Source organism: Suricata suricatta, chromosome 6 (genome assembly GCF_006229205.1).
Source record: "Suricata suricatta isolate VVHF042 chromosome 6, meerkat_22Aug2017_6uvM2_HiC, whole genome shotgun sequence".
Classification (NCBI taxonomy): Eukaryota; Metazoa; Chordata; class Mammalia; order Carnivora; family Herpestidae; genus Suricata; species Suricata suricatta.
In genome coordinates, this window is record NC_043705.1 from 144,479,926 (window position 1) to 144,507,323 (window position 27,398).

At 49.6% G+C, this 27,398-nt stretch overlaps 1 protein-coding gene across 1 annotated transcript in view; it reads right to left on the minus strand.

Moving 5' to 3' along the window:
* Positions 1-27,398, minus strand: part of ADAMTS16 (ADAM metallopeptidase with thrombospondin type 1 motif 16) — a 143,236-nt gene that overhangs the window by 115,208 nt on the left and 630 nt on the right. Inside the window, exons 2-3 of the mRNA XM_029941294.1 lie at positions 27,272-27,374; positions 20,821-21,146 (exon numbers count right to left, since the gene is read on the minus strand). Coding sequence (XP_029797154.1) covers positions 20,821-21,146; positions 27,272-27,374 — 429 coding nt within the window. The remainder of the gene's footprint in view (positions 1-20,820; positions 21,147-27,271; positions 27,375-27,398) is intronic.

Here is a 27,398-nt window from a genome sequence, read left to right on the forward strand (position 1 = left end):
AGAGAGAGAGAGAGAGAGAGAGAGGTTTTATCAATGTCAGTCAAAGCCGCAGGACATACTTCCAAGGAAGGGGGACAGCAGAAGAGGAGGTGGCCTGCAAGCCTTGGGGCTCGTGCGAAAGGAAGGCCAGGAGGTCAAGGGCGGCTCAGGGGAGTCACAGCAGGGCACCCACTGCTGGGTCGTCCCGACAGAGAAATCCACAAGCACGAGGCGCAGTGGGCACAGGTGCTTCTGGGCTGAGGTCATGGGTCCCCACGGTGCTGTCCCTGGTCCCACAAGCCTTTCCCGCCCACACTCAGTCCCTCCCAGGGTGCAACCCGAGGGCACCCTTCCCACAGCAGGCTGCCAGCCTGGGGCGGATCCTGCCCTGAGCCCATCAAGCTGCCACTGAGCCCCACATCTGCTCTTTGCCCTATTGGATGCTGCAACCATAGGTATTTCTGTTCCCAGTGGGTTCCTGCTGCGGACACAGTGCCGCCTGATGTGCCCTTTCAGCCCCGGTTCCCGGATGGTCACACCTGAACTCCTTTAATCATACTAAAATTGGTTCCATTAGTTTAGTGATCACGGCCCCGCCTCCTCGGCTCCAGGGACCTGGTGCCAAATCGTGGTCAAGACCCCTCAGACCAGACTTGAAAGGCAGGGACTTGGGGGGCGGGGATGAAGAAATAGAGCTTGAACACCTGAATGTCCCTCAGTGTCAGGCTCATGACGTCGGGTACGTGGTGCCGGTGAGAGCGTGGAGGTGAGCACGTTATGTGGAGCACGAGCAGCTAGACAGAACGGCCCGTGTCTGAGAAGCTCGCAGAAGAAGCAGAGCGGTGGTGCAGGGAAGGATCAGGCTATGGGCGGGGGCGGTGTGGGATGGGCTGCAGGTGGCAGGAGGGTCCCTGTGGGGCCATGGACGTGTGCACCCCTGTACATGTGCCCCACACCCACCGGCCCGTGTGCTTCCCGCACTAAGGTTCCATTAGGTAAATGACGTCAGCTCTCAGAAACCAAGAACCAAGGCAAGGAGCTTTGTGAGCCTGTGCTGTGCTAGGGCCGGGACAGTATGGACAGCTGTCAGCTGCGGGGGGTGCAGGATGCTGGGCCCTGGGGAGCAACAGCCTCGCCGGCAGAGCTCCTAGGCCCTGGGCAGGGCTTACCTGCACCCCCAGTCTGCTCCTCAAAGCCTTCTGTCCCTGAGAATCCCCTGAGCGGCTCATTCAAACCCATGTCTCCTCCCTAGGCTCTGAGAGGCAGGACTGGGGGACAGGGGTTTTAGTGACACCGACTGTACGTGTTCAGTAAGGTTCATGCTCACTGTCTGTGACATGGGGGCCAGGGCCCCTGCACCTTGTGTGCACCAGTCATCTCCGACTTGCAGGCCTGGGCTCAGGACAGACAGGACACCTGTGGGATGACACAGTGCTGGGACACCTCCCGTGTAAGAACCACGTGCAAGGTCACCATCGGAATCTGTGTTGGTTTTGTTCTTACTAACTTTCCTTACTTCCAAGCAAGTTCACATTGGACATCATTATCTTCTGGTGACAAACTGATAAATAAATAAATTAATTAAAAGTAATACCAAGTAGGAAAATCTCCAGGCCAAAACCACAGAGTAATGACAGCTGTTGTGACATAGGGCTTGGGATGGTCATTTGTGCCAACACTGTAGGTCTGACGTGACCTCTATAAGACAGAACATTCCGGGCCATTCCTTTAAACATCATTACAACAGATACCAAACCTGCCCATGCACGGTCTCTAGCCTCAGTTATCCCACGACTGGGTGCACTCCGACACACGTCAGAGCCGCGAGGGGACCACAGGTTATGCGAGATCCTATTCCTAGACTATTAGCTGAGACTGCAGAATCATCCCCGAATGTGGCCGCGCCCGTTCAGACGGTCTTCTCTGGGCGCCTCTTAATCAGCTGTTTTCGGGAACTGACTAGGAGCCATTCTGTTTTGTTTTAGAAAGAAAACATTGGCCACACCATGGCAGAATCAGTCATGACCGCGAGGACATTGCTCTATGGGTCTTCAAACAGCATTGACCAGCGAACGCACGGTCACAAGGGACTCACTACTGGACAACTCGGGTGGGTCCATCACTTCCAGAGGGATGACAACAGCACCAAAACACCCCAAACGAACAAAAAGCAACAAATAAGGAAGACACTGGGCCGAGGGGGGGTCCTTAGTGTGATCAGAGAGGGAGTCTCGAAACCTCGCATGGCGGTCCCCTGTCCCCTTTGCCAACCAGAGAGCAGGGGACACTGTCCAGAATGTCTCAGACACAGCAAGTCCAAGCAAGCTCGGGAACGGCTCTCCCCTCCTTTGCTGTGGCCACGGAAAGAGCCGGGACAATCAGACCGAGCACGTGGCCCTAAGCGTGGCCAGCGGCTATGCCGAGTCACGTCCGTGCGTCTTGCGGGACTGAGTGGCGGTGACTTCTAACGTGGCGTCTCGGTCGCTTTGAATAACTGCTGTTCTCTCAACTGCTGAATATCCCCGAAGTCTGGGCAGGATAACCTGCGTTGTTTCCCCCCAACTGTCCGTGCTAGCACGTACTTGTTGACTCTGACTCTAATTTTGCAGGGCTCAGTGCCCTCCGTAAAACCTCAGCAGAGTGGGGGGTGCGTGGGGTGACTCACTCGGTTGAGCGGCTGACTCTTGACTGGGGCTGCGGGAGCGAGCCCCTCACTGGGCTCTTCTCTCTCCCTCCCTCCCTCCCTCCCCGCCCCTCCCCCTGCGGGCTCGCTCTCTTGCTCTGTCTCTCTCTCCCTCCTTCAAAATAAATAAATAAACAATTCAGCAGAGTGGGGTCATGGTTCAGGTGGCCCTCACATACCTGGGAGATGTTTATATGCTTTAAAAACAGGTTTATACCCAAAGAGCTTCTCATATAAATGATTTACAACGTACCACTCAGGACAAGGAAACCGAACCTTCGGTTACAGAGGACGGGGACCATCCAACTACCTCAAACCTGAAATAATCCGGTGAGCCCCATGATACAAGCCGACTGGCGTTTTCACCATAACTCAAACACGTAAAACTGCCTGCTGAGGACGGAGGGGTGTCCCCCCCACTTCCTTGCACCCCTGCTCTTACACAACCCCTCCACGTGCCGAGGCTCTCGGGCCTTGTCCCCACGTGAACATCCGAACTCCACGTGTCAAGCTCTGCCTAAAGGTAAGATATTGCTTCAATATGATTAAAATAATCATTTAAGGGAAGAGCTTGAACTCAGTGGATGATCAATAAAGAACTCCGTGTCCCTGCTTGGATCACACAGCAGTAATCACAGGGCAGCTCCTAGGCTCAGGCCGCCACCCCTTTCCCCCCCAAAATCCAGCAAATTGAAACGTTTCCAAAAGGAGAAGGTTTTTTGAAATCAGTACATCTGAATGCGTGTGTGTATTTCATTGGCAGAAACAGTTCCTGACAAGTTATGGGTTTTTTTCATAAAAGAGATTTTAAAAGAGTTTTTAAAAATGTGTTTTGAGAGACAGCATGCGTGTAAGCAGCGGGGGCAGAGAGGAGACAGAGCGAATCCCAAGCCGGCTCTGAGCTGTCACTGCAGATCCTAAGGTCAGGCTTGGACTCATGAACTGTGAGATCATGACCTGAGCTGAAAATAAAGAGCCAGACCCTGAACCGACTGGGCCACTCAGTGCCCCCAAGAAATTTTAAAAGAGAAGGTCCCGGGACCGATTCTCTCCGTTATTTCCGGGTGAGACACTCATTTCTTAACCAGCAAGGGCTATTGTCACGGTGCTCCTCACGTTGTCAATGTCACACACCTTAAAAGGAAATGACACTGTTAGACATACTGCCACAAGAAGTGCATGGGACCCAGCGGCTGTGAACGGGGCTGGATTAAGGGGGCCAGCCACGGTGTAGCCTTCGTGATTAATTTTATTAACAAATGCTTCAAACCTATATTCCGTGTCTCTCTGTCTGTCTCTCTTTCTGGTCTCTTACTGCTGAATCATATAATCCTCTGAGCTGATAGCCACTGGAGCTATAACAGTCACATAAGCCCTACGGAATGCTCTGGAAGAATCATAGCCTCCTGAGCGAGGTTGTGCAGATCGCAAGCTGCCCCCCACCCCCACAGGCACCGTGTGACCAAAAGCCCGGTTCTGTATGTCTACCTTCTTCTCGCGCTGACAAGATCCACTGCCGCCCAACCGGTCAGACTGCCGGCCGCGCCGGGGCGGGGGCACGGTGCTGGGGGGAAAGCCCGCCCGCCGTCCAGGGGGCACAGCTCAGTCCAGGCTCCGACCCTTGTTCACCGGCAGCTTTCGGCGCTAACATAACCTGTCTGCTCCTCAGACTCCCCTTACACAAAACAGGAATAAAAACTCCTCTCAAAACGTTACTATAATGAAATGCAGTTGGAAGGCACGTGGTGACTCTGCAGGCAAAAATTCTTGGCATACAGTAGGTGCTTATCAACTATGGTCCCTGTTTATAATGGCTCCATTTTCATATTTTACTCAAAACCATGAGATCGCATCACTGACATACTTTAACATACATGTTCCTACAAGAAAGCAGAATTTGTCTTATGTTTGCCCCTTAACAACCAAACATGGAATAGGGGTTTCTATAATTTTTTATGCTTTTTATTTATTTTTGAGACACAGAGAGAGACAGTGTGAGCAGGGGAGGGTCAGAGGGAGAGGGAGACACAGAGTCCGAAGCAGGCTCCAGGCTCTGAGCTGTCAGCACAGAGCCCGATGAGGGGCCCGAACCCACAAACCGTGAGATCATGACCTGAGCGGAAGCCGGACGCTGAACCGACGGAGCCCCCAGGAGCCCTGGAATATGGGTTTCAAGTAGGTACACTGGTCCCCGGGCACAGAGAAATTAGAACTTCAGGCCTGGATGTTTCCCCCAGCTCTGGTTTAGGAGTTGGAGAAAAGCAATGGGTAGGTGGGGGGCAAAAATGGAGCTAAACCACTTTTGCATGAAAGCCTCACAGGTCCCCCCGCCCCCCCCGGGTCTGGTTACCAGGAATGGAGGAACCACCACGTGCGAAGGATCAGCGTGACTAAAGCAGGTCAGAGCCTAAGGACGCGTCTGCTTTTCCCAGGAGGCGAAAAATCCTGCCAGAGACTCCCCTCTGGCAAGAGCTGAACGTCTGGACCGTAAGAAGGTTATTAACAAGAAAACACAGTGAAAAGACATGCGGAAGGAAGGTGGAGATTTGGTAATTTTGCTCATCACAGAAGGAATTCACCAACTAGCATCCAACTCAACGTGAAGGCAACGGCAAGGAGACTCTGCTGAGACTCCTACGTCCCTGTGTTTCCCCAAATACAAGAATAAACTGTTTGTTATGCTCACGGACTCTGCACATTTACCCCCAGGAACCTGGGTCTGCAGCCCCTCCGTCCCACAGCAGACCCCCCAGGACACGCCCCCGACCAAGGGCAGATAAAAGGGCTGAAGCCAGAGAAAGGAAAGTTGGTTGGGGTTGACTTTGAAACCAAGATCAAACAAAAACGACCTCTCGAAAGTCTCTAAATCGAATCCATTTCAGAGTGCACGGCAGACAGTGAAATCTGAACTGTGAATAATTGTCTCATCAGAGGATTAATTTGCAAGGGATACAACAGAACAGGATACGTCTCAACAGAACTAATATGCTTGGCCCGCCTGGTTGAATGTGGACGTTGCATTGATCACAAACTCCTTATATTATTGCACATAGAACACATTTCCTTGCTGGAATGAATATATATATATATATATATAAAACCATGTGTGTACATCACTGGTTTGTATGTAATTGAAGCCTGCCACCCAAAAACTTAATTTTAGGTTACGGGCCTTGAGACACTTTTACATTTAAATTGCACTTTGTGAGGCTGTGAAATTATTCTTCCTAATAGACGTCACATTGGAAGACCTCAGTGCCCAAATCAGTTTGCAGCCTGTGTGTTCCCTTATGCATCTAGAAGCACACCGTTCCCAGGGACACCGTGCCTTCCCGGCGAGGTTGGAAGCTGGGTGCGCCGGTCCTCAGTCCTGGCTGCACACGTGGGACCCAATCCTGAGGTGAAGCTGGGGTTTTGTTTCCGATTCTAAAGTTAAATAAATGTAAAGGCTTTCCTTAGCCCAAGTCTCTGTAAATTGTGGCAGGACCCAACCTGTATTTACAGCTCCGACTCAGGGGCACCTGAGTGGCTCAACTGGCAAACGTCTGACGCTTGATCTCAGCTCAGGTCCTAATCTCAGGGTCATGAGTTCAAGCCTCACCATGCTGGGCACGGAGCCTACTTAAAAAAGACCCTGAATTCAGAGAAAACTGTTGTCCCGTGAAGTCCCTGTGCCGACTCCAGCCTAGGTTTCCACTTTTTCAAGACTTCAGACTGGGGCCCATTTCAAATACGTGGGCATCAGCTCTCTTTTAGAAAACCTCATAAACGAACTGTCTCTAGTGACACGTCTTCCTACCTTTTCAGAGGGTTCCCCACGGGGAACTGGAGGAGTGTTGGGGCTCAGTAAGCTCAGTTTCATTCGCACGACTAAGCCCAGATGCTGCTCCCCAGTGGACAACGTAGTGGATCACTGGAGGCGGGGGTAGGAATTCTAATAGATATTAGACCCCAAAACGGTTTGAAGTGGTGAACATAATTATGTTAAGTATCAAAGCCATATGAGAGATTCAGGATGATTCCTGCCGAATGCAGGAAGAAAGGCGATTCCTCACAAGGAACACGCAGTGAGCTCTGTTTCTGCACACGGCACGCACACTTACACGCCCCAGGGCCTGGACACTGAAGCCGTCACTATTTACCCGCCCAAATCTTCCCCGAGCACTTGCACATTTCAGCTGGACACGGAGCTGTGCTATAAAATCGCCTAGCTTCTCTTCTGGCGGATTATTCTGCAACCCGTCACTCTTAGTTTTATTTCCTAATGATACCCTGCAAAGGGAGGGTTCGAAACGCCCCCCGCGTCACTTAGAATGTCTGCAAGTAAAACAAGGTTTATGGCTCCTTCGGCTGCGGCAGGGGAGACAGAGTCAGAACGTCAGTAGTTCCGAGCACTTTCCTCATTTATGACGCCTTATGAAGCACAAAGCAATCTCCCAGGTGCTGAGAACAGACAGCTTGAAGTGTGGGCAGTAAGCAACGCTTCCAAAAACTGCAAAAATAACACTTCTGCGTTTTAAAGGGTTTGCTCCAAGGAGAGGTCATTTTATCATCCCATGTGCTTTCAATAAATCACCCAAAAGGTTCCAGGGGAAATAAAATATATTCCAATTCCGCTCCCATCTCGTCTGTGGGCTTCTCTGAAGGTCAGTGTAACGCCATCTCCTGGCTCCTTCCCTGGACGTGAACCTGCCGGCGTGGCCACGGGGGCAGCTCCTTGCTAATCAGGTTTGTCCCCGCCCTGCCCGGTTACACGGGGAGGCTGAGGAGGGCAAGAAGGTGCTCTGCTCCGACTGTGCGCGGAGCTCAGGGCTGTGGGGTCTCAGCATCCCCTGCCTCACTCCCTCCAGCCACCCGGTGACGTCGGTGTCATTTACACGTCAAGGAGACAGGGAGGGCAAAGTGCAGAGCCATTTGGCTAATAAATGAGAGAAAAGCCATTCGAACAACCCTTGTGTGACTCCAATGGGGATGTTTTTTCATTATGCTTCCCCTTTGGGTATTGTAAGTGGTCATGTGATTCTGTTTCTTGTGTGACTGTCCATCTAAACATCTTTCCTCACTCGTAGACAGTTCACCTTCTTCTGTTCCTTTGTTTCCCAGGATGACGACCACAGCCCTTGGATCATAGGGGCTCCAGTGCTTTCTCACTAGCTTGGTTCTGGATTTTGATTTTGAAATGCTTAATATTTACCCTAACTAACAAAACAGGAATGGACTTTTTTTTCTTATTTTATGGTAAGTGCTAGCTTTTCATTCCTGAAAGTTCTCTGCATCACTTTCTGTGAAGGATTGAAAGTGGTTCAAGAATACACTCATTCAGGAATCGTCCTGCGTGACAGGCAACCCCCCTCCCCATCACAAGCTTAACAACTAAAGCAGACACCCGTCCAATTATGTCTCTGTGCTCATGCCGCAAGGCATACAAAGCTAAGAGGTGGACAAATCCACTTAGTTTTTTGAACTGTACTTTATATATTATATCCCATGACCCAAGTATACTGCAGGGTTTCTTCCTTAAAATTTGTTTAGAGATTCTCTCTGCCACCAGGAAAGTTACTCACATGAGTAGGACTGGAAAAGTGCTCACTTTCTGGGGGCATTTGCTGAGATTATGTCCTGCACCAGCGCTGTTCTCTTCCTCGCTATGGAAGTATGTTCCCAGGAACCCAAGCGACAGGCTTGCATCATGTGGTGATTGTATGGGAAATGCATGCTTTACAAACTCAGCTTAGAGCCATTTCTGGATAGAGCTTTCCACAGTCACTGCACTCTCTTTCTCTGGATATGGGAACTGCCTCCAGCATAAATGGAACTAGTATCTAAAACGAGGACTTTTCATTGATCCATCCATCCATTCTCCATCCACCCATTTCTCCATCCATGCATCCATTCATCATCCACTCATCCATTTATTTATTGTCTATCCATCCACTCATACACCCACCCCTCTATCCATCCATCCATTGTCCATCAGTCCATCCATCTGTCCATTTCTCCATCCATGCATCCAGTCATCATCCACCCATTTACCCATCCATCCATCCATTTATCTATCTATCTATCCATCTGCCCATCCACCCACCCCTTTACCCATCCATCCAATTCCTCCCAGGGGCCAGGAACACTGCTGATGCTTCAGTTTGGAAAGGATTCCCAACAGCATGAACTTAAATGTGGCTTATCACAGTTAAGGGACAGCACCTGCTTTTTCACTTGAGAGAAAAAGACACATGTATTCAGATGAAAATATACATTGTGATAGAATGAAATGACCCTAAGGTCATCAAGGCAAATATTTTCTTTCACCGATGTTGCATACTGGAAGAAATCACCAGTTGCTTAGACTACATTTCATTTTGCATATTTTGCTCCAAATTTCTAATGGTTGAAGATATAATTATTCAATGACAGAAAATTGGGATGACTGGATATATCATGTTGTTGCCTATTTAAGTTTTCTATTATTTTACTACCATTTAAAAACTAAAAACAACCAAACATTTTAGCATCACTGTAAATCTAGTAAGCACATATGGATATATGTATTTTGACTTTTGTCTAATTTTTGTTTTAAAACCGGTAACTTTATTTTTTAAAGTTTATTTATTTATTTATTGAGAGAAAGAGTGCACACAAATGCACAGGTGGGGGAGAGGCAGAGAGAGAGAGGGAGAGAATCCCAAGTAGGCTCCACACTGTCAGTGCAGAGCCGGACACGGGGCTTGAACTCATAAACGGTGAGATCATGACCTGAGCCAAGATCAAGAGTTGGACGCTTAACCAACTTAGCCACTCAGGCACCCAGAAACTGGTAACTTTTTAAAATATAATGACAACATATACCTTATTGGATATGTCCATCTATTACCAATTGACCAAAAGGAAACATGTATATTGCCCACGTTTCTTTATAAATTTGCAAATGAAATGTTTTTATTTAGTTTCCCTGTAATTTCACAGTATTTATAGAAAAGAGAATATGAAATTAACATTGCTTTCAGTACTATTTTAAAATTGAATTTACTCAATTTAATGTCTTTAAAACACATGAAGTTCTTTCCTTAAAAAATAAAATAAAACAAACTCTTCAAGTAGCGAAATACATGTGCAATAAATTATTGCTGTCATTAGACCAAGGAATCAAAATCAGTAAAAGTGACACATTCCTGGAATAACTGAGGACCGGGGCATCACCGCAACAGCAAATGGACGCGGCTTCAAGCGGAGTTCTGAACCTGAGACTAGGCCCGGAGTTCCTGCCGCCCCCTGTTGTCCGAGGTGAGCAAGGACAGGCCTCTCTTTGTTAGGAGTGATTTCCATGGACGCTGAAAACACCTGCACACAGGAGCCCTGAGCGCCACTCTATTCCCGTAGAAGTCCTGAAATATGACTTTTACACCTACTGGGGAGACACGCTTCTCCCGCCACGCAAACAGTACAAGAGATCTGATCTGAACCAAATCAGTGGACAAGGGCAAGAACAGCCGGCCCAGGGAAGGAATGTGAGCGTGCACCTGGACTTCCTCTCTGCCCCACCTGAACTTCCTGTCTGCCCCCTGTGGACTTCCTGTCTGCTCCACCTGGACTTCCTGTCCGTCCCATGTGGACTTCCTGCCTGCCCCCAGGGAACCTCCTCTCTGCTCCACCTAGACCTCCTGCCTGTCCCCAGTGGACCTCCTCCCTGTCCCACCTGGACTTCCTGTCTGCCCCCTGTGGACTTCCTATCTGCCCCACCTGGACTTCCTATCTGCCCCCTATGGACTTCCTGTCTGCCTCACCTGGGCTTCCTGTCTGCCCCCTGTGGACCTCCTGTCTGCCCCCTGTTCCTGTCAGCTTTGTTCCACCCGCAGTGACAGTCTGTTCTAGTTTAGGGTTTACCTGGAGACCCAGCCCCTCAGAGTCCAGCACCAGCGGGACAGCTCGTCCTCCTCCGGGGGGGCGGGGGGCTGAGCCTCCCTGAAGCATATGAATTTTAAGAACCACAACTTCTTCTCTGGGTTCCTTCAGCCGCGGGGGGCAGTACCCTTTCCCTGCATTTGCCATCTTGTAAAGCGTCAGTATTCTCTCTTTAATTTTTCAGTGAATGCCTACTTCCTGCACTGCATTAATTCTCTCTGTTCAAGTTGTGTGGTTTCTGGGTCCTAACTCGACTATGACTGATAGAGATAACAATAAATACTCAGACAAATACTGCAGGGAAGAGGGTGGGAAGTAGGTTTGGAGGCGGGAGAGTAGACGATTTTAGATGTGCAGGTCAGGGAAAGGGACAGCCAAGAAGAAAACAGCCTTCCTCCTCTGCTTTAGTTCAGGCGAGCAGGACTCTGCTTTCAAGAGCCCGGTTTCCTCCCGCCCCTTTTTTACCCTCTAGACTGGGCCCGACGTTCTCCTGAACAGCCACTCCCTGACAGGCTGGCTTCAGGTACGTGTCCTTCAGAGAATCCCAGCCTTGGATCATCTTCCAGAGGAAATGACCACAGGGATCACATTCCTGCTCCCCCAGAGAGACCCATTTGGCTGCCTCAGTCCATCTTGCCCGTGAAGAAAATGCTGGTCATACTGGTTGTGGAGATGAGTCCCTGCTCATGATCCTTACAACAAATATTCCACCAACCAAGATGAGTGTCCATGAGAGCGTTGTCCTTGGTGGTGATGAGAGAGCATCCGCCTCCTGATAAGGGACATCTGGAGTTCCCAACACCAACCAGAAGGGAAGCTGGCCCTCTCTCCTCTCCCCACTGTTACCTGGCCCAGATCCCTAGACCAAAGGCACATTTACTTTATTTTTAAAATCTCTGGCTCATATTCCAACACTAAACTCTTTCTGCTGGCTCCTCAGTATATGAACCAGTAACAGCACCCAGTGTGTTTGGTGAAAACATCACTGGACAGAGAATCTGAAGGCATCCATCCAACACCTGTCCAAACCCACGTGGCTGTGCCATATTGGCCGGGCCATTGCCCCACACTAAAGCTCACGTTTATCACCTGAGAAATAAGGGAATTGGAAGAAACCTACAGATTCTATAATTACATTTCTCTCGTCAGGTCATGTTTGCTCACAACAAATGGTAAGCTAACAGGAAAATCGCTGGTCACTTCAAGGGTAAAAGAGTATCTGATAAAATGTTAACCTTGATCTATGTTTAGTGATGAACTACATTCATTTCTGTCAATTTCAAAATTCTAACTATATTTATTCTTAAGGAACTGGCAGAAACAGTTGTAATTACCCAGCATGCCTTTGGGTTCCCCACACATAACTAACAACTACTATAACTAACAACTAACAACAGTAACTACCAGCTTTGGCCTTACTTCCTCTAAAAAAACGTACGTTCTCTACAATCTTATTATATGCCTCCCAAGGCTGACATATTTTCAATCTGGTCTTGCATCACTGGCCTTCTCAGATTGTAACATTACTCTTAAAAACTCCTATTTGTGTCTTCTGACCGTCTCTTGTCCCTCCACTCCTGCTTTATTTTACTGGCTCTGGAACATTTTTCAAAGTCAGTTAAAAGTTTGGCAATAATTCAGACAGTTTCCTAGGATTTATGGGGTGCTGCAGAAAAACTCCCCATGTCTAGGACTTCCAAGGAATCCCTGGAGTCTGATGTTGGGAATAAAATCTAGGACCATTCCAACCAGTGCTCCGAGTGAGTCTCCAACCAAGTGAATGAATTCTTCTTTCTTTTTTTTAATATTTATTTATCTTTGAGAGACAGAAAGAAAGAGAGTGAGAGAGAGAGAGAGAACACGCATTAGCTGAGGATGGGCAGAGAGAGGGAGACAGGCTCTACACTGACAGCAGAGAGCCCAAAACGAGACTCGAACTCACAAACCATGAGATCATGACCTAAGCCAAAGTCAGATGCTTCACCAACTGGGGCACCCAGGATCCCCCCGCCCCACCAAGTGAAGGAATTCTTAAGTACACTGGGAACTGTGGCATTTACAGGTTCTCCAACATTGCTGGAAACAAGAGAATAGTTAGATTTTGGGAGAAGGGGTAGGTATTCCACACATTAAAGCTCCAACAAACACAATGCTTTATGTAAGAAGAGCTGAATTTCACAGATTTTGTGCCCAGGGCAGTGGGCAGACTTGATATTTGGGGGCACAGGTGGGGCTAAAGTGACAATTCAAGTACAGAACTTGTATGAAATACTTTAAGAAAATCTAATCCTGTCATGTGCCACAGAATCCTTATCTAAAGGAGCCTCGTTAACAGTACAGACTAATGGGAGTTTTTAAATATTGTTGGTCTGAATTCTTACTAAATAAGCCCTTTCTGAGTAAACTATATGCCCCAACGGGAATTTAGGGTGTTCAGTATTCATGGAAAGAAATCAGATGAAATGAATGATAAAATGAATTATATAGTTATTTATACCTCAAAACAGAGGTTGGGTAAATATAGTATTTTTATCTGTAAATTTGAAAAACGATCATTCATTGCAAGAGTAAAATACTGGTTTGTGTTAACAGGAACTTGGGGGTACAAAGGCGAATAAAACAAGGTTTCTTGAAGAGCCCATGGCCTGGTGTGAAAACACAAACTTGGGGCGCTTTGGTGGCTCAGTCGGTTAAGTGTCCAACTTCAGCTCAGGTTATGATCTCACTGTTTGTGAGTTCGAGCCCTGCATTGGGTCCTCTGTCCCCCTGTCTCTGCCCTTCCCTCATTTAGGTGCTCTGTCTCACAAATAAACAAACATTAACAAACCCTGTAAATACATAACTACAGGATGAATCTGTATATATTTTAGGAGAAGGCCCTGCTGCACCATAAACGGGGATTCTAAGCTCTGAGATGATTAGATGCTGAGAAAGGCAGCACTGAGGTAGAAGCCAAATGAGAAAATCGTGCCCCCTGATGGGAACATTTAAAGACGAGGCCGTGACAATTCTCGTGAATGGTCTTGGTCCCTGTTAGGGCAGCAAGGGCCTGGTGATCCCGGGAAGCAGGAGTGTGCTGTTGTGTGGAGTGCTGGCCTCCAGGCAGGCTACCTAGAGGCCAGTCCCACTATTCTGAGAATTCTCGTGGGAGTCATCTGTGACACGGGGACAGTCAAGTGGTCTTGGGCAACGATCGGTAAAATGCGTTAATGATAGCACCTAGTGGAGACTGACTTCCAGAATGGAAGTATAAGGGGTGGGGTAGATCTGCTCTCCAGTGAAATGATCGTTTAACTGCTAAAAATTCCTCTCTCTCTCTCTCTCTGTCTGTCTGTCTCTCTCTCTCTCTCTCTCTCTCTCACACACACACACACACACACAGCTCTCGAGCAAACCCAAACCATTTAGAGTCTCTGTAAATTGTCCTAAGGCATAAAACGGGGAGAAACATCTATTGGATTTAATTTGGTAAGTCTTGGAAAAAGTGGGGAAGTGTGGTGGCATCTGAGCTGTGGTCTAGCCACATCCTCACCGTGCCCCCAGCCGGAGTGACAGAGCTCCTGACAAGACCAGCGCCCCTTGTCCCCCGACTCCCAATCCAGAGCTAATCTCCAGGTGAGCAGGAGCAGGCCTCCTGCGTCTGTTGTCCTCTTAGCTCGACACCATGGACGCCAGGCTCTGTGCAGGCACGGCCACGGGGCCTGATCTGCCTTCTACGGGCGGCGACAACACTCACGACAGAAGCTCTGCTCCAGACTCAGCAGGCTGAGGATAAGGGGCCCTGAACGCCCCTAGCAGCTCATCCAGAAGGCCCAGCTGCAGGCCAGGATGCAAGAGCAGACAGAGAAGACTGGGTCCCGACAGCCTCCTCCAGAGCGCCACTCAGAGGACAGGTGTCTGTCACGTGGGAGGAGCAGACCCCGCCAGCCTGGCCACTGGCCCCTGGGCCTTACCCAGGAGGACAGGCAGCGTGAAGAACAGGGAGCTCACCTCACGGGCCTCATTTTGTTCCTATTTTTATTACCACCACTCTGGAGCCTAAATTTCTTCACAGTCTGATTTCATTAATGAGCAGTTTTGCAAGAGCTCATCCCTAACCCTCTGGAGGAGCCCCACTGTCGTCAAATCAGATGGCAGAGCCGTCGATGCCCCAGGGCGCTATCAAACATAAAGACGCAAACACACCGAGCGTGCAATCGGCTAGCAGTAGGGCCCGGTGAGCAGGTGATGTGACACCAACCGCACGCTGCAGGCTGAGCTCTGCGAGAAGTGACATCAGAGGCCGCGTGGAAGACAGACGTCCCAGAAGCAGTCACTTGGAGTTGAGAAACCACCAAGAGAAAAGGACGGGAGCAGCAGCCCTGGGGGGACGGGGTGGCGGGCAGGACTGGGGCGGCTGCTCCTCTTGGTGGGGCTCAGTTTTCCGCAGAAAATGAGGAGATGCGAGGAAGCAGAAAAGTGTGACCCCTAAATGTGAAAAGAGACACAGAAGCGGCTTCAGAGGGTCCCGGACACCGGACTCAGCAGACGCAGGCTTCAAAGCACCTGTTACAAACACGTTCACAGAACCGCAGGGAGCTATGTCTGAAGGATTAAAGCAAGACCTGAGGAGGACAGTGACATAACGTACAGTCCGGGAGAGATTAGGAAACCCTGGGAATTACTTGGTTGAATATTACACTATCCCAAGAGCGCCTGGGTGGCTCACTCAGGTGTCTCACTCTTGATTTAGGCTCAGGTCATGATCCCCGGGTCATGGGATCGAGCCCCAGGTTGGGTTCTGCATGCACTTCGTGTGAAGCCTGCTTAAGATTCATTCTCTCTCTCTCTCTCTCTCTCTCTCTCTCTCCCCCCTCCGTCTCTGCTCTCTGTCTCTCTCTCTCTTTCAAAAAACCAAAAACGGGTACTGTATCGCAAAGAAAACTTTACTACAAAAGCTTAGTAGTAGATGTGAAGGGCCAGCAGAAAATCGGTGGATTCGAAGATAAACTGATAAAGACTTTGCAGTCTGAAGCGCACACAGAGGAGAAAGCAAATGAAGGGAAATTATCGGAGCTTCAGAGAAATGTGCTACAGCGTGGAGCACGCCAACAGACGCATTACAGGAGTCCCACAAGATGAACACAGAGGTACCCACATGCATACACATCCCTGTAAACATGTCGAAAGACAAAGACAAAGGGAAAATCTTGAAACAGCCACAAAATAAAACAACAGAACTCTACTAAGATAAACAGCAGACTTCTCCTGAGAGACAATAGGGGGCGAGAGACAGGATGGCCTGTTCCAAGGGCCGGAAGGAGAAGACTACCAACAATAACAAGAACAACAACCCAAATGTCATCCAGTGCTGTCCAGGCAGCCACTCAAAGCCACAGTGAGACACCACCTCATACCCCTCAAGAGAGTGACGATAAAAAAGACCAGAATGTGGAGAAATTAGAAACCTCCGACGGTGCTGGATGCAAAGTGGGATGGCTACTGTGGACAACCGGACATCCCTCAAAACGTTAAACACAGAGTTCTCATAGGACCCAGCACTTGTGCTCCTAGGCATCAACCTACGACGAAAGAGACCTGTGGCTACCCGAGAATCGGTACACAGATAACAGAGTTATTCACAACAGCCAAAAAGAGCAGAGACAGTAATATCCATCAGCTGCTGAGTGGACAGAAAAATGTGGTATCTGTGTACACTGGATGATTATTTAGCAGTGAAAGCAATGAAGTACTGGGGCGCCTGGGTGGCGTGGTTGGTTAAGCGTCCAGCTCTTGGTTTCAGCTCAGGTCATGATCTCATGGTTCGTGAGTTCAAGCCTGGAGTCTGGCTCCTTGCTGACAGTGTGGACCTCCTTGGGATTCTCTCCTCTGCCCCTCCCCCGCTTCTGCACGCACCACTCGCTCTCTCAAAATAAATAAACATTTAAAAATAAAATAACCTTATGGAGTGAAATAAATATTTTGAGTCAAGATACTTGGTGGCAGTAGCAGGACAATGTTAGAGGTCTTTTTGGGGTTTACGGATGGGGCAGCGGAGAATCCCATGCTGATGACCAAAGTGAGCAGACTTCCCCGGGGCAGCCTGTGATTCCCCCATTGGGCGTCACACCCCTATTCCCCTGGCAAGAGGCAGCTGGGACAAAGCTTCTGAGCCCTACGCCGGAGCTGCCGCCTCCCGGCCGCACGCTCTCCCCACCCCCCAGACCTGTACTTCTCCTCCTGTCGTCACTGCAGTGACATCGCCTGTGTCCCCGCTCTCTCTTCAGAGAACCTGCTCCTTGTGTCCAGCTTGGGCAGGCTCAGCGCCTCCCGGTTCTGAAGCTCATTCGTTTTTCACAAGCTCCCCAGGAAAACAGCCATTTAAAATTTTTTTGTTTTGTTTTTTGTTTTTTATTTATTTCTAAGAGACAGACAGATTCAGCAGGGGAGGGTCAGAGAGGGAAGGAGACAAAATCCGAAGCAGGCTCCAGGCTCCCAGCTGTCAGCACAGAACCCGATGCGGGGCTCAAACCCACGAACCGTGAGATCATGACCTGAGCCGAAGCCAGATGCTTAACCGACTGAGCCACCCAGGCGCCCCAAAAGCCACTTTTGTCTTGCATGAATATTTACTTATGATAAATGAGACCACACCATCAGCCACTCACTTTGACTGTGTTCCTCAGACCAGCTGTTAGACCTAACGACCGCCGCGTGCTCCCAGACTCAAAAGCTGAGAACCTGGGGAGAAAACCACCTCTCAGCTTGGAAACTGCGCTGCCTCACAATCGTAAACCAAGTCCTCCTGTTGAAGACATCAAACTCTCAGTTAAGCACTATATTTTAACGTCAAGGTAACAGTCCCATACGGTAGGTTAAAAAAAACCCCAGCAGAACAGTATATAGGTTACTTCACCTCCACGCGGGATCTTGTTTTCATAATGCTGTCCATTAGGGTCTGCCAAGGAGTGTGAGGGACAAAAGGACAAACAAAAGAGAATGCTACTGACAGCGGACGGCATTCAATAGCCGGGTCAAGTAGAAACACTGAACAACTGAGGTCTGAAGAGGGAGGCAACAAGGGGAAGGGGGGTGATGGTCATGGAGGAGGGCACTTGTGGGGAAGAGCACTGGGGGTTATATGGAAAACAACTTGGTAATAAACTACTTAATTAAAAAAAAGCTTAGCTGAGGTCTACCTGGTACTGTAATTCGATCCTCCCTCCAAAAAAACAATAGAAACGAAGCCCTCATCTAACGTGACACCATTTCCCTTCATTCCTTAAGAGATCTGAAGGAGGCATGAAGTAGCCATCAATCAGGAAAGAAACCACGGACTCGGCAGCCAGGTGAGGGACGTTCTCATTCAATAGTTTCTCTTATCTGGCTAACGACCGAGGACTTCTTATCCCCCCCTTTTCTTCTGTAAAATGCCTCTGATTTGTCATAAGGCAGATGCCCCTGCACCTCCCACTCATAAGTCTGGCTGAGGTCATGTGTGTAATGATCCTCTACAGACAAAATATCAGCAAAGTTGGACTTAATGGATTTGGAAGATTAATGGTGAAAGCATACATATTTCTATTGCTGTGACTGAAATATTAAATTCCAGCATTCGTTGTCCAGAGGAGTCTTTTTCGGCTCTTTCCCACTCCTTTATCGTACGGGTCACTTACAACTTGTGCCGGTAACTCCTATGGAGATCAAAGAGGGCCAGAGATCTCCGGCCACTGCCAGCCTGCTAGGCTCATGGGACGGTGTGTAGGGCACAGCTCAACCATTGGGAGAGCCTTGGACCATGGAGACCTGGGCGTCAGGAAGCCTGAACCCCTGCTGGGCTCATGGGAAGCACCTCGCCCAAGCTTCACAAATCCCAAGATATGAGTTCGGCAGGCATGGCACCCCTCCCTTCCTCCCTTCCACACAGCCGGCTTCCAATCCCCTGTCCGAGCTTTCATTAGAGAAAGCCAAGGAGGAGACCTCTTCCTCTGATGTATTGCCTAAAGAGTCCTAGCCCTTTAATTAAGGGAGATCTTTTTGTCTTGGGAGGACACGGAAGAAATCACCCACACTGCCGTCAGTCATGAAAATTATGCCAAATAACCGTTAAATCCTTGCCCAATCCCAGTTGTGTCCATTCTCAAACCAAAAGCCCTTTACCAATTAGGGTAGACATGGAATCAACCCGTTTCACATTCCCCTGAAAAGCTGGTGTTAATATTTCTTGAAACTTTTTAATAGGGTTCAGCATCTGCACATTTGTAGTCTTTGAAGGGATTCAAGTACTTCAGCAACCAATAACCACATGGCCATACACAAAATCCTTCTAAGATGCAGAGTCTGAATTCCCTCTTTCCAAAGAGAGAAAGAAGTTTAAGGCAGACTTAGCACATTTTCTAGAAATGTAATAAATGTTCAAACCCCTGTTTGCTAAGCCTTTAATGTGCTCAAGACCTTAAATAGTGACCACACATTTTCACTCAGCTACCCAAGACATGCCTCGCTCATCTGTGTCAGACAGATTAATATACTCAAGATTCTAAGTATCTCCTGAGTTCTTCTTGCTTAAAAACATGGAGCTATTTCAAGAAAATTAAATGACAAGGCATTAAGATTTTGGCTTGGGTCAGCCTGGGAGATGCCAATATCTTCTCAACTTAGCTGACTCTTCCATACTGGAGGGACCAGCAAAGGGGACCCCCAGAAGCATTTAAGTGATGTTCAATGTCTAAGTCAGATAGAGTAAAACCTTGGTTTGCGAGTAGAATTCGTTCCAGAAACATGGTTGTAATCCAAAGCACTCATATATCAGAGCGAATTTCCCCATAAGAAATACTAGAAACTCATGATTCTTTCCACAACCCAAAAAAATATTCATATAAAATGACTACAGTACTGTAATATAATATACAATATTAAAGAAAATGTAACATATAAAGAAGAATAAACACATTAACCGGCACTCACGTTAGAAAGCCTTCAGGGCTGGTGTGAGGTGGACAAGAGGGAGGAGGGTTACTTGGGGGACGACTTTCACTGTCACTAACGGAATTACTATTGGCTATTGTCTCAACAGAATCTTTTTCTTTTCCTGTGACTTTAACAAGGAAGCTACCCAATGACCTAGAATGAAGCCAAGCATTCCTAAGCTTACTCTTGTCTGGAAAAGCAAAGGACTGTCCATGGGTGCTTTGAAATTAGAAAAATACACCAGTGCCAGTTGTGGGCACCTTCTAACGTTCTGAAAAACCAGTGATTTCTGCCAAACACCATGGCCTGAGACTGGGCATCGAACATGGGAGGTGATCACCCACAATCCCACAGACAGAGAGAAAAAGGAGAGAGAGAGTGTGTGTGTGTGAAGAGCCACTGGCTAAGTTGTGATCATGTGACCTTTGCATCATTAAGTACTCTTCTTACTCGTATATCAGATTAAAATTTATCAGTGCATCTGGTGACTCAGTCAGTTAAGTATCGACTTCAGCTCAGGTCATGACCTCATGGTCCATGAGCTTGAGTGTCTTACGTAGCTGATTTTGTGTCTCCCTCTCCCTTGGCTCCTCCTCCATTCATGCTCTGTCTCTCTCTGTCTCTTAAAAATGAATAAATGGAATGTTTAAAAACAATGAAAATGTATTAGAAATATTTGCTTGTCTTGCAGAATATGCCCAGAACAAGTTACTCGCAATCCTAGATTCTATGGTACTAAGAAAACGGGGAATGCACCAACAGAATCATCAATCCAGTGAAACCTCCACCTCCTGGCCATGGATTCATCACCGCATCTGGAATGAACACCCTAATCTGTAAGCAGGTGATCCTCGACAGAATGACAGAGGTAAAGTGCTTCCGAGCGGCAGATCACATAATCAACCTGGCCAATCGAGGGAGTGCTATTGTACTATTCGGAGTGAAGACATGTCTCCAGCGCTAGCAATGGACCAGTGCGTTAACGTGAAACCATCCCCTCCGTTCATGTCTTCAGACCTGGCCGTGCATTCTAAGAACAAGTTTCGTGCTGGCCTACCCTTCCGCAGTTCTTCTAAAATAACCACAGAAGTCTGGCCACGTGCGCCACAGCCCGATGTGCCGAAGGACACAGCACCCCATACTTTAGACAGTGTGACTTGACCACGTACACCCTCCTGCTTTTCCAGATCAAAGAAATCTGTCTTGCAGTGATAGAGGCGCCAGCTCAAACAGCTCCAGGAGAATCACATCACCCTCCCCTTCCACACACACCCCATCCCCGTCACCCCCCACAGGCAGCGGCCACTCACCAAACCTTTGCAGGTTGAAAGAGCCACCGAGGAATTTTTGTGGGATCGTAAGGAGCCTTGGTAAAAACAGAAATCCTCGGGCGGAAAGGTGTGCACGGACTTGGTGCCTCCCTTCCCCAGAGTCTGCACCACGAACCCAGGGGCGAGCAGGGTGCTGGACGCTTTCAGCTCCATGTGGAAGTCGTGCCTGAAGCCCTTCAGCCGAAGGTGAAGAGACTCCACCCCGAGCTGGGCCAGCGCCCTCTTCCTCCTCTGAGGGTGCGTGACTTCGTGCGACACGTAGTATCCGTGACGGTCAACCTCATAGGGAGACACCAGCTCATACTCTGAAAGACAGAGACAGGGGTTGGCTGAGCAATTTCTGAATAAAAGAGTCTGGGAGTCAGTCTTGGAATATAATTTATTGCCGGCTGATGCTTCCACCTGAGAGGAAATGAGGGAGGAAATTGCAACAGGGAGCCAACCTAGAATTCACACTGTAGGACGCACACAGTCAGAGTCAGAAGGGAAAGCCTCCAAGCGGCCTGTGGGGAAGTCACTGCTCCCCATCACGGGCCAGTCCCAGGCCCCAGGCCCGGAAACCCTATGACCCCTCAAAGGAAAGACAGGTTACGGGACCGAGACATTTAAAAAGTGGGGTGTTTAAGGTTACGTTTCATAAATTTCACTTTCCACTCATGATAACATGTAATTATCTATGGTTCTAAATATTCTTTTAGTCACATTCTGGTTTCTTGTGAACATCTGCATTGAGCTGACAAAAACGTCTAGCTTAGTTAAAAAGGCAAATATGACCGGCATTCCTTGCTGTTTAGTATTTTTATATTTAACTGTGAAATCAAGGAATCCGATAAATCCTATGCAGACATATTCCGGGTTCCCAGATGCTGATGTCTGGAAATGCTCCTACGTGGTTGCTCCCACCGTGGGGGGGACCCTCCCGTTCCTGGCCCTCCATCAGAGTCCACAGCCCACTGTCTTTCCAGATGCACACCGAGGTCCCTGCCTGCTCTGATTCACAGTACGTGAGCCTAAAACACGTTCAGATAAATACTTCTTGGAAAAGTCTGGAAACCCCCAAGGGGCTGTCAGATCTCAGGACCCCCTTACAGGTCTGCCAGGTTTCAGCCACTGACGACCCCTCGGTTTTGCCTTCTCTGTGCCCCTCCCTGTGGGAAGCCCAGAAAGAAGCTTCCAGGCCCTTCATCACCAGCATGTGCTGTCAGGAGACTCTTCGGATGGATACTCACAACCGGGAACCTTCTCTGCACCAGCAGGAGTTGGACGCATTTCTTGGAGTCATACGATAAGTAAAACAGAATCCCACAGACATGGCAGTTGCTCAGAAGTCAGGGGTTATTGGGTAATTATTTTTTCTAGAAAAATGAGGTTTTCTTCACAAAGGATCTCTTTCTCTGCAGGTGCCTGACCACATGTCCCCGTGCTGCCCAGCAGGTAACTGAAAGGTTACTCTGGAAGGGAGCAGGTGGCCAGTGGCCTTCCGTGGGTTGGGAGAGGCGGGGGAGGTCATGGGTGGGAAGGCCTGCCTGGAGTCCCCCACGCTGAAGCCTGTGGCTTCATGAGTGTCCAGGGCCACACGGCCAGCCCCCTCGAGTGGCGGGCCAACCAAAGGCTGGGCTATGGCTTCTGTGACCCCAGGGATGCCGTCTCCCCCAGTCAAGAGCTTTTCATTTTTTTTTTAAAGTTTATTTATTTATCTTGAGAAAGAGAACCAGCAAGGGCAGAGACAGAGGGAGACAGAAGATTCGAACCAGAATCTCTGCTGACAGGAGACAGACGGACACGGGGCTCAAACCCACGGACAGTGAGATCGTGACCTGAGCCAAAGTTGGACACTTAACCGAACTGAGCCCCCCAGGCAGCCCCTCTGGTCCAGAGCTGTGACGGGCCACCCTTCTGGGCCCACAGGCCTGGCCCTGCCACATAGGCCTGACCAGGCGCCCTGAGGGTAGGCGGGGAGCTGGGTCCCCGCACCAGGGCCCCGCAGACAACTGGAGCCGCCCATCAGCATCTCCGTCAGGGCTGGGCATTTACGTCCCGAGGGGCGGCACGCACTGGGCTTGTTTCATGGTTTACCAGGAACCTGAGAAAATGTAACAGCTCTGGTGAAACTGTCGGCAAGGGTAGGAGAAAGTGGGGAACAAGTCAGGATCCCGCTGGTGGATGGGGGCGGCCAGGCCCGAGGGGCGGGGGCAGGGCGTAGGCCTCTATCTCGCACACCCCCCACCGCCTGCCTCACTCCCAGCTTTCTGGGGGTGCCGCCCCTCACCCTGCCCCCGGGGCTCTCCCAGAACCCTCCCCACCTCACCCCACTCCAACAAGGCTGGTGAGGTAGCTCATCAGCACATTAACTGCACATAAAAAATGATCACCTTTGTAAAAAATCAAACTGTTTCCAGATGACATTGGCACCATTCTTCTGACCTTTGTTTGGAAGTCACGTGATAGGTCTCCTTTATCTGGAGGGGACATGCGGTATCTACTTTGAAAATAGCATCACCGAGAAGCCTCTTTTACGTGAACACATCTGGTGTCCCGTTGACAAAGGCTTGACCACCAGCTCCCTGAACGAACCGCCTGGTTTACGGCATTTGCCAAATCCCTCGGCTGACACTCCCTCCCCGGCGGATTTTCATGTGACGTCACCCAACACGCGGTGTGGAAGGATGTGCCCCTGTCTCTGCGCCTGCGCACAGGCCCATCTCCCCGCAGATGTGACCGACGAGAAGCCCGAGGGCACAGATCATAGTAAAACCCAGCACAGTAATTATAAGGTGTGAGGTGTGAGGGTTTCCATTTCGTTTTTAATAAGATTTATTTCACCAGAACTTTATATATTTTAGTTTTATTTTTTTTTAATTTTAATGTTTATTTTTGAGACAGAGAGGCAGAACAAGAATGGGGGAGGGTGCAAAGAGAGAGGGAGGCACAGAGTCCTAAGCAGCTCCAGGCTCCGAGCTGTCAGCACAGAGCCCGACACGGGGCTCAAACCCACAGACTGTGAGATCATGACCCGAGCCAAAGTCGGACGCTGAACCGACTGAACCACCCAGGCGCTCTATGTATTTTAATTTTCAATGACCAGCTCTGCAGAATTTTATGGAAAGTAGCAGTCCGCTCTGGGGGCTGGTGGCCGGTGACCGCAGGGCAGCAGCTGCACCCACGGCACCGCACCCTTAGCAGTTAAGGACAGTGATTCCCAAGAAGCAGGGAGGACACATGTGAGAGAAGGAGACTGTTTTCCAGTCCAGTCTGCTGATTCTCGGCCAGAGGGACCCCCTCCCACAAGCCCCAGGAGACCACTGTCCAGAGACATTTCTGTTTGTCAGGAAGTGGGAGGGGGACAATGATGCTCCTGGAACCTGATGACCGAATCCAAGGACACGGCGACACAGCCTCCGAAGCCCAGGCCAGACCTCCGCTACAAACTGGCAAGACCACCCAGGTGGGGGGTCCTGACGGAGTCCCACAGCGGTGCTCACCATCCAATGTGTACTCTTGGTTACATAGAAATGGACATGCAAAAGGTCATCGCTAAAGAATTCAGCGAATGAACAAAATAAGCACAGTATCTCATCATGCACACAGTACTATCTGAAAACAGTCAATATGTAACTTCAGTAAATTGGAAAAATTAACTTTTGAGCCTAGGTCTTAAGATGATAATCCCCTCAGCCATCGGCTTGCAAGTTCAAGAAAAAAATGAGTGTGATTCCTGATCTCTGAGCACCCTTTCCACCAGCCCCGCGTCCCGTACACACCGGTGGAGGAGGGAACCGTCCCTCACCTACGGCTGCTCCCTCGGTCATCAGGACGACTGGATTTCAAGAGGTTTTCTGACCACAGCATCGAGTCTAAGACTGGCTCCCAACTCTGTTCAGGCGGTGTGGACCGCTGTGAGCGCGCAGGTGCAGAGAGAGGATCCACGCTTGGAATCCCAGCCCTGACTTCAGTGACATCACATCTGCGGCCTGAGAGCAGCCAGGGGGCAAGTTTGGGAACCAGAAAACGTTACAGATGCAGGCTCCAAAGAGCCTGCCGTTAAAGATTTACAAGCACCCGCAGGTGACCCTGACAGAGATCGCCCTCACATTACCTGGATATTTGGATATAAGTGCATAGAATCTCCCGGTGAGCACACACTAACAGGTCTATATTTCTAAAGAGCGTCCACACCTTGCCCTGGAAGAGTCGCTTACTCGGGAATTAAAAAGCTAACGGACCTGTGATAGTCTTGGCTCTTTACCAGGAGCCGCTATTTTTATGACAAAAGTAAGTTCAGAGGAAAAGCATTAAAATCCACTATTAGGGAAACACCATTCTGAATCAGCCACGAGACGAAATGGGTGTCCTTGGTGTCCGAGAACAGTTTCGTGATCCACGGCCGCCTCACAGGAGGGATGGGGCTCTGGTTCCCACACATCACTGCTCTAGACACCGAGCAAAACCTGCAATCCCAGTTTGAATTACGTGTCACTTTAAACAAACGTCACGGCCAGAGAGGGAGTCAGAAGCCAACGTGTGTAATGGACACCTCGATACCCAGCAGTAAACGGACCCCGGGGTCCCACGAAGTGCACCCTGGCTCTACTGCTGTGAATAGACACAACCTGCCCAGCAGAAAGGCTTTTCTCTGGTGCGAAGGCCTCCAGGGACACCCACGCTCCCAACCGGGCCGTTTAAAATTAAAGACCTAAAACACCGGCGGTGGGTGTGAGAGGGGGTGCTGTGACCACTAGGTCGAAACTGCGCTGACGATGGCTCACCCCTTCCCCTTCGGTTTCTGACCAAGCCAGGCGTGTGGTTGTCATGGAAATGCTGGGCTGGGAAGGCAGGTGACTAGGGCCGTGCGCCGGCCCGGCTGGCATCCAGCCCTTGGAGCCCGCCTTGGCCAGGACAGGGGCCGCCCACGTAGGAAGAAAGTCTTTGACTTCTCCTCCTGGACATGCCTCTCTGCCTAGGATGCGCTTACCTAAAGACAGCTTACTTTCTAGAAATTCCATACAGTCATCTGAAAATCTCCTGAGACTTTCAGGAATTTTCAAGATTTTAGAGAACTAAAATCTTCATAAGAATCTTCTTGTAAAAAGTGTCTGCGGAGGGACAATCAAATACAATCTGGATAATTACATCCCCGGGAAACATGAAAGAAGGCAGGGGGAGACGAGAAGGTGACCTCTAAATAGAAAATTACCTTTCTCTAGCAATTACAGTCAGAAGTCGTTTTTTTAAGTATTTCCTATCACTTACATCTAGCGCCCTCTGGTGGTCCTGAAAGTCTTCTTTCCCAGTGTTCCTCTAATCCAGCACTTCATTTATAGACTATTCAGGAACTCGGCAGTAAGAGAATCCAAACAGTTAAGGTGTAGGTCAAACTCCCATCTTTATGAAATATTAAAAACTGTATTCAGACATTTTTAATAACTGGGGCGCCTGGGTGGCTCAGTCGGTTGAGCATCCAGCTTCGGCTCAGGTCATGAACTCGCGTTCATGGGTTCGAGCCCTGTGTCGGGCTCTGTGCTGGCAGATCGGAGTCTGGAGCCTGCTTCTGATCCTGTGTCTCCCTTTCTCTCTGACCCTCCCCTGCTCGCTCGCTCGCTCTCTCTCTCTCTCTCAAAAGTACATAAAACGTTAAAAAATTTTAAAAACATTTTGAATTACTAGTTGTAATCTTCTCGATTTTCTGAAAATATGCTGGGAAAATCAAACCTAGCTCTTCCTCTAAAATACTGACATTTGATAGGGCAGCTTATTGTTGGAAATGTTGTCAAGTACAAATATGAAGAGACTCCAAGGGACTGGGTTCAGATGCAAAGCACCCGGGAACGGGCCACCCCACTCCTGCCTTCCCTCTAACCTAATGGCGTCCCCGCGAAAATGACGAGCGCAGCAGGGAAAGTGCACATGGCAATGCTTCAGACTCGGTTTATGCCAAATCCGGCCCGAGGCGGGTCACAAACCTAATTCCCCTTCCCGCACTCTATTTCGATGTTGCCCCAACGCCTGAAGGGCGTCCACTTTCGCGCTGACACAAGTGCTGAGCAAAAACGGGCTGCTTTTGTCGCCTGCTCTTCAGTCCAGGGCACAGAGAGAGACTTGTTAAAAAGCCAGAGGAGGGTGAGGACGGTGAAGGCGTGGGGAAAGGAGTCCCGTGCGCTTTAAAATGTCCTGATGCGTCAACTAGGAATACCTTTGATTATTCCTTGCTTTTTAACTTTCTTATGACACCTGTGTTTCTCGCTTCCCCCTATCGCTCACGGCAGGAACGCTGGTGAGCGCTCCCGTCCTGCACGGGAGTCCGAGGTGGATGCTGGTGGCGCTGGCTCCCAGGGGCTCGCTCTAAGGCGAGTCCGCGCGGCGCATCTGCGAGCCAGTTTGCAGACTCGGGCACTTTCGAGGCGCCTGGAACCCTCCTTCCCCGCCGACTTACCGCCCTCTGCCGTCCCGGCCAGCCACTCCGCGGGCCCGGGGGGTCCCCGGTCGCTCGGGCTCCCCGGCGAGGCCGCTGCGGGTCCCACGGAGCACGCAGGTGCCTGCTGGAGAACAGCGGCGACACC